General features: G+C 37.7%; 1 protein-coding gene across 1 annotated transcript; it reads left to right on the forward strand.

Moving 5' to 3' along the window:
• Positions 1 to 11350: 11350 nt before the first annotated feature.
• On the forward strand, positions 11351 to 12227 carry LOC149408147 (F-box protein CPR1-like). The gene has a single exon (XM_089628387.1). It carries the CDS (start codon positions 11510 to 11512, stop codon positions 12218 to 12220), a length of 711 nt encoding a protein of 236 aa, XP_089484513.1. The 5' UTR covers positions 11351 to 11509; the 3' UTR covers positions 12221 to 12227.
• The last annotated feature ends 1396 nt before the right edge of the window (positions 12228 to 13623 follow it).

The raw sequence follows: 13623 nt of genomic DNA on the forward strand, positions 1-13623 counted from the left end.
ACTCGTCTCCCCTCGCAGCACGTCTCTCTTTCTTTCCTCGGCACCTCGAGCAACCACGAAAGTTTCTATCACTAAATCACTCGAAAAGAAGGAATCAGTGAGTGGGCACTTTTAAACACTACGACTTAAGAACGAGTCTCAAAGTCGCAGAGCTAAAGACTAGGTCGAGTGAGGACCTAGGTGCCAAGACAAGAAAAATCAAAAATAGAAACTAGAAAGAGAGAGAAGAGGGGCGGCCAACAATGTCTAGAGAGAGAGTCTCTCAATCTCTAACTTATGTTGAATGAATGGAATGAAGGGAATGAGGCCTCTATTTATAGAGGAGGTTTTACCTTCAATAAGGTAGTGTCCTCTTTCATTAAATATCACATATTCATGAGCAAATATTGCTCTCCTTCCATTAGAGTCACTCGGCCAAATAGGCTTCTAGAAGCCCTTGGATTTGTTTCCCTTTTTGTTCCATTCCTTGCTTGGTACTCTCTTGGCCGAATTCCCTCTTACCCAACATAGGAAATTCATTTCCTCTTTTTCTTTTGGCATGTATCTTGATACATTAATGCACAAAATTGGTCTCTCTTCTCTTGGGTTTGGGCGTGTAAGACTTTCTAGAAGCCTTCTAGATTTTTCTTCATTTGTTCATAACAACATAAGAAAAGCCCATTAAGAATTTTCAATAAAATTCTTATGAAATGAAATTAATTCACAAGGCCCAATGATCAAGTCATGGCCGAGTGAAACATGTCATAAAATGACCTTGTCAAAAATTTATTGACATTCATTTCATCCTTTGTCTCAAAAGACAAAAATACCCTTTTAACTATTTTCGTTCTTGTTTTGACTTAGCTTCCAGTTTAACTATTCCTATCGATGTGATTCGTGACAGTGACCTCATGGACCCAAATGAACAAAGCTTGAGCTAAACACTTGGACTCAAAAGTTCACAAACCTTTTCCAAGTTTAGCTTAATGCCAACTGACTCCACTAAAGAGCTGACACTGAAAATCTCTCGGTTCAAATGAATTTATTTTGTACTCAAGAATTCGACCTAATTATGATGAGCGGATCCACTGAATATTATCTATGTTTACCCTTCATGAATGTCATCAGCTAGTCGGGATTTACTAAATTACCATTTTACCCTTCTAGCTGTTATTTCCTCAACTCCTTTGTCGCTTGTGAATAAGTTAGAAACAATGTATTGACGAGGAGCTAACAAGTCACATTGTTTCATCCAAAAGAGTCAGGACTCAATTTGGACACTGGCCAGTTCATTTATTCACACTCCAAGGAACAAAGCATGAGGTGACATACATTGCATTTCAGCAATCTTGTACATGAATTCCATATCTATGAGAACTTCACAAAGTTACTCATGACAGACTCACAACTTAGTACTTCACCAATAGGCCTTGTTCGGAATCACATAGTGAGTCCGAACTTTGACTTTCTCAAATGAGAATACTAAGGTGTGAAATGCCATGTCTCATTTCAGGATTAAGGTAAGCATGACGCAATTCATACATAGTGACTTCGAGACATAAGAGGTTAAATGGTTTGTTCTTATATTGTCTCTAGAAGTGCACTGGTCAATTCAGTACCTTCGGAAGATACCTAGAAGAACTATAGAGTCCCCAACTCTCAATGCCTCATAACCAGACATCATAGATTCTTCTAACAATCATACTGAGGTCAATAGTCCTTTGACCCTAAGATTGCGAATATATCGTTTTAAGCAAACTACGAAGAGTTTGTTCATGCAAATCTACATTTGTCTCTTCGTAAGTTGTTAAGTTTTTTTATGGACTAAAAGACTAAGGTTTTATCATAAAGCTTCAAACAAAGAAAGAATGAATGAACGTTTCAACTTTATTAATGAATGAATAGGCAACCACAAGCAAGAGTCTTCGTAAGACTATATGACATCAAATGTACATAAATAGACACTATTACTCTTCTTGTGGGCACCATTGACAACAATATTCTGAACCAAGTTCTGTCTAAAACGGTTCTTGGTAATCCTTATGAACGATGGACTAGCCGTAAAGTAAATCTTGGCCGCATCAAAATTTGGGGTTATCCTGCACACGTGCTGAGGCAAAAGACTAGCAAGTTGGCTAGTAGGTCAGAATTGTGTCTATTTGTTGGATATCCAAAGGAAACCAAAGATTTCACATTCTATAGTCCCGAGGACGACAAGACTTTCGTTAGCACGAATGCTCGTTTCATTGAGGAGGACTTTATGAAGGATGCAAAACCTAGAACAAAATTGTGCTTGAAGAAATGTTGGGTGAGGAAGCTTCTACCTCATCTGTAAGAACTGTTCTTACCCCAACTGAAACACAACTAAACTCATCAGAATCTCGTCAAGCAGTACTTCGACGTAGTGGGAGGGCTACTCAAAAGCCCGACTGGTACATGTCTTATGGAGACACTCTCGTAGCCGTCTCTGATATGGATGATCCTGTTTCCTATAGTCAAGTGATGGCTTATTCTGAATCAAACCTTTGGCTTGATGCCATGAAAGTTGAAATGCACTCGATGTATGTCAACAAAGTCTGGAAACTTGTAGACCTTCCTGAAGGGATTAAACTCGTAGGGTGTAAGTGGATATACAAGAAGAAAATGGGTCCGGATGGGAACGTCGAGATGTTCAAAGCACGACTTGTGGATAAGGGTTATACCCAACAAGAAGGGATTGACTATGAAGAAACCTTCTCGCCAGTCACGATTCTTTCGCATACTTCTATCCATAGCTGCAGCTCTCGACTATGAGATCTGGTAAATGGATGTCAAGACTGCCTTCTTGAATGGCAATCTTGACTAGCACATTTATATGGCTCTACCAGACGGTTTTGTTGAAAAAGGTCAAAAGACCAATGTTTATGAGTTGCTTAAGTCCATTTATGGTAAAGTTGTATTTCTGGTACTATATGTCGATGATATATTACTCATAGGTAAAGTTGTGGGTAATTTATCTGATTTTAAGGTCTGGCTGGCAAAGCAATTCGATATGAAGGATCTAGGAGAAGCCGCGTACATTCTGGGGATCCAAATCTTTCGAGATAGGAAGAACCGGACTATGTCGCTCTCTCAAGCATCTTATATTGATAAGGTGATGGATCGCTTCTTGATGCAAGACTCCAAGAAGGGCCGAACACCCTTTAGGCATGGAGTCTCACTCTCTAAGGACCAGTCTCCCAAGACTGCACAAGAGATTGAGGACATGAGAAAAATTCCTTACGCCTTAGCCGTAGGAAGTTTCATGTATGCTATGCTTTGGCAATGGCGTAGTTAGCCGTTTTCAATCCAACCCTGGACCCGAGCACTGGATTGCTGTTAAGCATGTTCTCAAGTATCTTCGAAGAACTAGGAACTTGATCCTTATATATTCAGGTACTGGCCTGAATATGACAGGATATACCGACTCCGATTTTCAAGCGGATAAGGATTCCAGGAAATCCACTTCGGGATCTGTGTTCATCCTTAATGGTAGAGTTGTTGTGTGGAGGAGTATTAAGCAATCTTGCAATGCTGACTCAACAATGGAAGAAGAATATGTGGCTGCTTGTGAAACATCCAAAGAGGCTGTATGGCTTAGAAAATTCCATAAGTATTTGGAAGTCATTCCAAAGGTCGATGAGCCCATGACCCTTTATTGTGATAATAGTGGGGCTGCCGCTAACTCAAAGGAACCTCGAAGTCATAAGCGCTCTAAACATATTGAGAGGAAATACCATTTGATTCAAGAGATCGTGAAGCGTGAAGACATGGAGGTGAAGAAGATCTCTACGGTGGACAACCTGGCATATACATTCACCAAGGCCCTATCGAACAAGGTCTTCGAAAAGTATCGGGATGCATTAGGCATGAAGGACTACTCACATATTCTTTGAGTTAAGTGGGAGTTTGTTGTCAATGGTGCCCACAAGAAGAGTTGTAGTCTATACTTATGTACATTTGATGCAACAAACTCTCACGAAGACTCTTTCTTGTAACTGCTGAATCATTAATAAAAATTGAAACGTTCATTTATTCTTCCTTGTCTGTTTGAAGCTTTATGATAAACTATAATCTTTAGTCCTTAAACAAACCTAACAACATATGAAGAGACAAATGTGGATTTGCATGCAAAAACTCTTCATGGTTTGCCTAAAACAATATATTCGTAATCTAAGGATCAAAGGACTATTGATCTTGTTAGGAGAATCTATGATGTCTGGTTATGGGACATTGAGAGTTGGAGACTCTATAGTTCTTCTAGGTATCGTCTGAAGGTACTGAATTGACCAGTGCACTTCTAGAGACAAAATAAGAACAAGCCATTTAACTTCTTATGTCTCGAAGTCACTACGTATGAATTGCATCATACTTACATCAATCCTGAAATGAGACATGCCATTACAAAGCTTACGTATTCTCATTGGAGGAAGTCAGAGTTCTGATTCACTATGTGATTCTTAACAGGACCCATTGGTGAAGTACTAAGTTATGAAGATGTCATGAGTAACTTTGTGAAGATCTCATAGATATCGAATTCATGTACAAGATTGTTGAAATGCAATGTATATCACCTCATGCTTTGTTCCTTGGAATGTGAATAAATGAATTGGCCAGTGTCCAAATTGAGTCATGACTCTTTTGGATGAAACAATGTGACTTGTTAGCTCCTCGTTAATACATTGTTTCTAACTTATTCACAAGCGACAAAGGACTTGAGGAAATAACAGCTAGAAGGGTAAAATGGTAATTTTATAATTCCCGACTAGTTGATGATATTCATGAAGGGTAAACATAGATAATATTCAGTGGATCCAGTCATCACAATTTAGTTGAATTCTTGAGTAGAAAATAAATTCATATAAACCGAGAGATTCTCAGTGTCAACTCTTTAGTGGAGTCAGTTGACATTAAGCTAAACTTGGAAAAGGTTTGTGAACTTTTGAGTCCAAGTATTTTAGTTCAAGCTTTGTTCATTTGGATCCATGAGGTCACTATCACAAATCATATCGAGTAGGAATAGTTAAACTAGAAGCTAAGTCAAAACAAGAACGAGACAAGTTTTACGAAAATTGTCTAAATGGTATTTTTGTCTTTTTGGACATAGAATGAAATCAATGTCAATAAATTTTTTTTACATTGTCATATGATGAGATATTATCACTCGGCCATAACAAGTTTATTAGGCCTTGTGGATTAATTTCATTTCATGGAATTTTACTTGAAAATTCTTAATGGGACTTTTCTTATGTTGTCATGAACAAATGAAGAAGCTTCTAAAAGCTCCTTCTAGAAGAGGTGGCCGTCCAACATGGCAAGAGAGAGACCAATTTTATGCATTAATGTATGAAGATACTTGCCAAAAGAAAAAGAGGAAACAAATTTCCTCTAGAAGGAAAGAGAGGTGGGCGGCTATTAGGGTCAAGGGAGAAGCATAATAAAAGAGGAAACAAATCCAAGGACTTGCACCATATACCTTGCACATCCAAAGGGAGAGAATAAAGGCAAAATTTTGCTCTTGAATATGTGATATTCTATACAAGAGGAAACTACCTTGTTGAAGGTAATCCCTCCCCTATAAATAGATGCCTCATTCTCATTGTTTAGCTCTTCGACTTTGAGACTTGTTCTTGAGTCGTCGTGTTTAAAATTACCCACACACTAATTCTTTTCTTTCTCGAGTGATTATTCTGATAAAAACTTTCGTGGTTGCTCGAGTTCCCATCGAAATAAGAGTGACGTGCTGCGAGGGGAGACGAACGTTTCAACCTTCCTAAGGCTTCTCAACGTTCAAGCTTCTCAAACGTTAGTAAACATATAATTCTCATTAATAGTTTTAATTTATATGTACTTCCTCTTTGTCTACATTGGTAAAAAATGTTTTACTTGTTTTAAAGAAAAATTTTAAATTCCACCGCTTGCTCGAAGCGTTAAATCTTTTCTTAACCCTAGATCAATTCCATCAGAACAGCTCTTACAGATGAGGTAGAAGCTACCTCGCCCAACTTTTCTTCAACCACAATTTTGCTTCTAGGTTTTACATCTTTCATAAAGTCCTCCTCAAGGAAACGAGCATTCATGCTAACGAAAGTCTTATCGTCCTCGGGACTATAGAATGTGAAAAATTTGGTTTCCTTTGGATATCCAACGAACAAACAAAATTCTGACCTACTAGCAACCTTACTAGTCTTTTGCGTCAGCACGTGTGCAGGGCAACCCCAAATTTTGATGCGGCCTAGATTTACTGTACGGCCATTCCATCGTTCATAAGGAGTACCAGGAACCGTTTTAGACGGAACTTGGTTCAGAATGTAAGCAGCTGTTTCGAGGGCATATCCCCAAAAGGAAAGAGGGAGTGATGAGTAACTCATCATTGATCTAATCATCTCCATAAGAGTTCGGTTTCTTCTCTCTGACACTCTGTTTTGTTGACGTGTGCCAAGTGCGGTAAGCTGAGAAGCGATACCTTCTTCTTTAAGAAAGTCATCGAACTCTCCAGACATATACTCACCTGCTCGATCATATCGAAGGGTTTTGATCACTTTGCCAGTTTGCTTTTCCACTAAAGCCATAAAGACCTTAAATGCGTTAAAGGTCTTGATTTGTGTTTGAGCAAATAGACAAAACCGTATCTTGAGTAATCATCAGTGAAGGTAACGAAGTATTCGTATCCTCCACGTGTCTGTTGACTGAGCGTTTGGATGGCCAACATGCTTCTAGAAGGAGCTTCTAGATGTTTCTTTATTTGTTCGACAACATAAGAAAGGCCCATTAAGAATTTTTAAGTAAAATTCTATGAAATGAAATTAATCCAAAAAGCCCAATTAACTTGTTATGGTCGAGTGATTATATGTCATAATATGACAATGTCAAAAAATTTATTGACATTCATTTCGTCCTATGTCCAAAAATATAAAATTACCCTTTTGACAATTTTCGTAAAACTTGTCTCGTTCTTGTTTTGACTTAGCTCCTAGTTTAACTATTCCTACTCGATATGATTTGTGATAGTGACCTCATGGATCCAAATGAACAAAGCTTGAGCTAAAATACTTGGACTCAAATGTTCACAAACCTTTTCCAAGTTTAGCTTAATGTCAACTGACTCCACTAAAGAGTTGACACTGAGAATCTCTAGGTTCAGATGAATTTGTTTTCCACTCAAGAACTCAACCTAATTGTAATGAGTGGATCCACTGAATATTATATATGTTTACCCTTCATGAATATCATCACCTAGTCGGGATTTACAAAATTACCATTTTACCCTTCTAGCTGTTATTTCCTCAACTCCTTTGTCGCTTGTGAATAAGTTAGAAACAATGTATTGAAGAGGATCTAACAAGTCACATTGTTTCATCCAAAAGAGTCAAGACTCAATTTGGACACTGGCCAGTTCATTTATTCATATTCCGAGAAACAAAGCATGATGTGATATAGATTGCATTTCAGCAATCTTGTACATGAATTCCATATCTATGAGATCTTTACAAAGTTACTCATGACATCTTCATAACTTAGTACTTCACAAATAGGTCCTGTTAAGAATCACATATTGAGGTAAGCATGATGCAATTCATACGTAGTGACTTAAAGACATAAGAAGTTAAATGGTTTGTTCTTATCTTGTCTCTATAAGTGCACTGGTCTATTCAGTACCTTCAGAAGATACCTAGAAGAATTATAGAGTCTCCAACTCTCAATGTCCCATATCCAGACATCATATATTCTCCTAACAACATGAAGAGTTTGTTCATACAAATCTATATTTATCTCTTCATATGTTGTTAGGTTTGTTTATGGAATAAAGATCAAGGTTTTATCATAAAGCTTCAGACAAGGAAGAATGAATGAACGTTTCAACTTTTATTAATGAATAAGAAGTTACAAGCAAGAGTCTTCGTGAGACTATATTACATTAAATTTATACAAATAGACACTACTACTCTTCTTGTGTCACCATTGACAACACTTCAGTCATACGCAAACAAAAGGCAACAAAAGGGTTGAAAAAGAAAGTTCCACATCCGGAATCCGAGGAACAAGGATCACCTCGCACACCTTTTGCTTCCCTTATTCCTCCGGATTTCAGAGAGGAGGAGTTAATAGATTTTATGGTCGCCGAAGATGTCTCGCCACAACTGTCGCCACACAACTCTAAGGTTAAGAGACCCAAAATACCCGTTAATCCACATGGAGCCGAACCGTAAGTGCCATCTCTAATTGCTGAAAATGCGACACGTCCTCCATCTACTAAGGTTAGTACATTTGTCGTGTCTTATTCATAATATTACTTAATAGAATTTAATTATTGTTTATTATCTTATAGGAAACTACTTTCTTGCTTGCAATTGGGAACATCATTAATACCGTCGCATCAGGAACTTTAATGATCGATGAGAACCCGAATCCTGTGATACACATGAGGCGTCTAGATGCAGAAAATGTCAGAGTTCCAGTGATGTTTGTAGAAGACGAGCACATGAACGCTCCACTTCCTATTCTTGTAGAGGAAGAGATGATGATTCTATCCGAGGCGATAAAATATATTGTTGCATGGCCAAAGAGACTAGTTATACCAGATGATGAAGAAGTAAGTATATTTTGGTTTTTAGTTATATTATATATTACTATAGATGTAATTGAAAAGTGTATGCAGGTTATCGTACGAAGCTCGAAGAAGAGAGGCAAATCAACTCCGGTTGTGCCTAGAACACGAACAAAATCTCATCCATCGCCTCCTCCGACTGTCCCACTCATTAAAGATGTCGCTAATCCAATTACAACTTTGTTGGATATCTTGGAAAACTCTATAGGCGATCATTTATACACTACGGACACCGATCCTATAGTATTTGGCACGCATGCAGATTTAATTGTTTTAAAAGAAGATATTGAGCCGTTCTTAGCATTTGAGGGGATTGGAGCCACAACTATTATGATATACATGAGGTATGTATATATTAAAAAAAATTATTTATTTTAACAACGGAAAATCGTATATAACTTGTTCATTGATTACGGACTTGTACGCGAATAATCGTCGACGAGCCGAATATCGATTTGTGAAATATAGAGCGTAAGATATTTTAACGTGCCATTGAAGGTCACTTGGCATAAGGAAAAAAGGTACTATAAAAAATACATAATTTTAATATAAATATGTTCATAAAAATGATGTATTTTATCATAGAGCCCAATACATACTTCAAGTACGGAGTACAGATATTTTGTCTTACTCATGATGAGATATTTTTTTTGAGGGAGATCATTCCATGATACCTTGAACATGTAAGTATCTAATTAATAGAGTTTTTTAGTATGTTATGTATGTTTATTAATATGTTAATTTATTTTGATTTCAGTTGTGATCGTTGCCAACTTACAATGATGCCGAGATAGACGAACTTCGAGAAGATTATGCTAGAATTATTGTGGATGGTATGTTGATGTCTTTATCAAACTATATATGCGTTAAGATATAGAAAAGGTTAACTGATTGTAAAAACTGCGTTAACAGTGTTATTTTGTTATGTTCAAAAGCTTGATTATGGAATTTTGCATGAAAAATTTGAGCTGTTTTTATCTGTTTTGTAGTTGGTTTTGAGTATTGTTTCATCTGTTTTCTTGCTGAAAATTATAGCGGAAAACGTATTCTTTTAAATATTTAAGAACAAATTTAATATTGGAGTCGCTCATTAAACAAGCGACGCCCCTTTTTAAATATTAAAAAAAATTGGAATCGCTCAAATAAAAAGCGACTTCCCGGTTTCAAGACTGGTGTCGCTTTTTTTTTTCTTAGCGACTCCAGACTGGCATCGCTTTCTATTTTAGCAACGCCAGGTTAAAAAGAGATGCCCTCTACAAGAGCGATGCCCAAGCAAAACAAAACGCCAAATCCGACGTGGTGCTTACGTGGAGCGTCGCTCGGGCATAAGCGACGCTCAAACCTTTGGGCGTCACTAACATATGCGTTGCTCAAAAAGCGATGCCTAAAATATAACGCGTCACCTTTTGAGCGACTTTAAATGGGTATTTTGTAGTAGTGCACACTTTGTATTCATAACTAGGCCAATCATAAGATCTTCAGTTTGTTGTCCCAAAGTACATTATTTTTATGAATATCTTTAAATTAAATGCGGGACGATCTAGCAACGTAGTGAATCTCAAATGTGGTTTTCAAAATTTAGCCAACGATTGATAAATTTTGTAATTTTCCCATCTACAAAAATAAACGGATAAAAATATCGGAAATACCCATTTGTAGCATATCAACATTTCAGCCAGTCAAAATTTAAAGTCAACTAAGTCAGTTAAAAATCCCAAAATAAACGCTTGACATTTAAATTAAAAAGATAATTCATTATGAAATATAGTATATAAAATAAATTAAATATTGATTAGAACCATTAAAGAAAACAGACATGCGTGTAAAAGTGGGAAACATTTTTGATACCACTTTTAAAAAAAATAAATAAACGAAATCATTTGTTTCTCTCTCACCGAATTAACATAAACAAACCAATATGTGTTACAACTTATCTTAAATTTACCAAAATTAACTATCTCTTAAATTTATCAAAAGTAACTATAACCGATTTTCTTACGTTAAAAAAAAAAAAAAAAAACCATAACTACTCCATAATTAAGGGGATTTGACTAGAGTCACCATATCAACATGTTAATTAAAATGGAAAGTCAATGAAAATCAAATCCACGTCAATGAAAAGTAAGTCTATATTTCGTAGCAGCTAATTGGACTACAAATTATAAAATAAAATAATCATGGAATAAGTAACGTGTACTAAAGTCTGATTATTTTTATTGCGTGATGTGTAATGTGTTTGGCTGCATAATAGCACATGTGAATGCTTAGCGAACCAGGGGAGTAGCTTTCATTAATTTTTATAAAGAAAATACCAGAATTTTATAATGTAATTCGTATTAGAAATGATAATAAAATTAAAATACTGTTATATGTGGTTATCAAATGTTTGATATTGATACGTAGCAAATAAAACGGAACATAACCCAAAACACAGTTGGGCAAAAGAATATTTGCACATAGATTCATGGATTTCGAAAGGCAACTCTTATTTTTTATTATTATTTTTAGAATTAATTCTGTTTTTACCCCTTGGACTCGTACCCCGATTTCATTTTACCCCCTGAACTCTGAAATGTTGCAGAAGTAATATCAGAACTTAGACACGTGTTACATCTTCATACTTCCGTCAGTATTTGGACGTTAAATTTAACTTTTTGATGACGTGGCAATATTTTTAAGGGTATAAGAGTATTTTCATCTTAAATAATTAAATACATCCATTTATTCTCTCTCCTCTCTCTCTCTTTCCTTTTTTCTTCTTTTCTTTTTTTTTTCTTTTCTTCTCTGCCTTTTTTTCTTCTTTTCTTCTCTGCCTTTTTTCTTCGATGAGCTATTAGACGTTTGTTGGATGGTCACAAAACCGAACACCTGTCGAACGGTTCGGAAACCCTAGCAACCACAAACATGAACAACCAAGGCGAAAATGAAACCCTCGAAAACCCCCAATCCTCAAACCCATCGGAGAAATCTCTGCTTCAACAACAGCAACATTTCATGGCGTACCTTCCGTTCGAGGTCATCACCGACATTCTCGCGCGTCTTCCGGTGAAGCCCCTCATCCGAATCAGGTCCGTCGCGAAAGCATGGCGGTCTCTCATCGACAGCTCCGAATTCATCACCCTCCACATCTCCAGATCCTCCGACAACAGGTCGAACCTCACCCACCTCCTCCGCCGGAACACCCGCCTCTTCACCGCCGAACCCGACGGCGCTTCCGCGACGGAGCTTCCTCACCCTCTCATGTGCTACAGCAACGAGGTTAAGGTCCTCGGCTCTTGCAATGGCCTTCTGTGCATCTCCAATGTCGCCGAGGACATCGCGATCTGGAACCCGGCGACCAGGACTCACCGCCTCCTTCCTCACCTCCCATCGGAGAAGCGGCGACCCGAATCCACCGCCGCGATTCGCGGCCCTAGGGTTTACGGATTCCTCACCTTGTTTCTGGTGTTATTGAACTCTCTCGCGTTCACCCTCTCATTTATCGGCGTCCTCTCTAGCTCGCGGTGGCTCACACTCCACGGCGGATGCGCGCGCGCGGGATCTCGGTGGCCGACTCGGCTGGTGGCGCGCGAAGAAGAGGAAGAACGAGGGTTGACAAGGAGATGGAGAAGATGAGGAGGATGGTGATGTGGTTGGCCGGCCGGAGAGTGCTCTTGAAATGTTGTTGCCGATTGTTTTTTCTCTTGCTCTGTTTTGCTTGCAGGAATCGCGTGAAGAAGATGAAGTGAAGAAGGAGTGCACGTGAAGAAGAAAGAAGAACAGAGAAGAAGGAAAAGGAATTTTTAAAATCCTTTTATTCCCATCGGAGAAGAAAAGAAGAAAAAAAGGCAGAGAAGAAAAGAAATAAAAAGAAAAGAAGAAAAAAGGAAAGAGAGAAAGAGAGAGAGGAGAGAGAATAAATGGATGTATTTAATTATTTAAGATGAAAATACTCTTATACCCTTAAAAATATTACCACGTCATAAAAAAGTTAAATTTAACGTCCAAATACTGACGGAAGTATCAAGATGTAACACGTGTCTAAGTTCTGATATTACTTCTGCAACATTTCAGAGTTCAGGGGGTAAAATGAAATCGGGGTACGAGTCCAGGGGGTAGAAACAGAATTAATTCTTATTTTTAATTTCTGGTAGCATCTGGTAGAGAATCGTAAAATGGAAAAAATGAGTAGGTGCAATGCTGACGTTGGTACGATATAGTAGGGAAATTTGGGGAAGTGTGGATTAATGTTAAGGAAATTTGATTTCTAAAAGGTTATTGTAAGAAATTTGGAAAGTATTTGAATATTTAATTACTTTTCAAATTTTAGAGTGTTTATCTCTTCTCTTCCCTTCACTCTCATCTCGCTCTTACACTCTCATCTCGCTCGGAATTAAGACGGCGATGACACCCAGAATCATGACGACAACGACGCCCGGAACCACTCCCACCCTTCACTCTCATCGTCTATCAGGTACATGTGTGTATTGGGATGTGTATTTGGGTTAGATTTTGAGTTTTATGGAATTAGTAAACATTTTATTGGATTTGAATGATTTTGCAATGTTGTGCTTGAAATCATATGGATTTGGTATGATATGTATCGTGATATAAGTTTATTGAATAATTTAGGTTAATACATAAATTTCAATCTTGTTTTGTTAAAATCTGAGAATGAGTATGTGTTTCAATGACTTTTATCACGATCCGTGATAGGTGCGTTAATCACGCGTAAACTCCTATCTCCCAAGCTTAAATCCAACGAGTTCTCAAGGATTTTGATTATCTCTAGAGTGTTTTTGATGGATTTTCAGGTCTATATGGGTTTTACTAGTGTTTCGGGTCTCAACATGGAAAAATATGCTAATCGGAGTCAAAACGGAGCAAAAACGAAGAAAAGAAGTGTCAAAAACATTTTTTGACAACTCCGCGCGCCGCGAGGTCCATTTCGCGCGCCGCGCGGAGTGGGAAGTCTGAAGCCAAAACCACAGAGTCTTCCGCGCGAACCGCGCGGAAGCGAAATGAAGGACCGCGCGGCA

Source organism: Urtica dioica, chromosome 1 (assembly GCF_054948205.1).
Source record: "Urtica dioica subsp. dioica isolate 48M chromosome 1, U.dioica_male_clone48M_v1_H2, whole genome shotgun sequence".
NCBI classification, from domain to species: Eukaryota; Viridiplantae; Streptophyta; class Magnoliopsida; order Rosales; family Urticaceae; genus Urtica; species Urtica dioica.

Bases quoted from the DNA above. Each gene is read 5' to 3' on its own strand.
- LOC149408147 (XM_089628387.1), top strand. From the start codon at position 11,510: ATGAACAACCAAGGCGAAAATGAAACCCTCGAAAACCCCCAATCCTCA.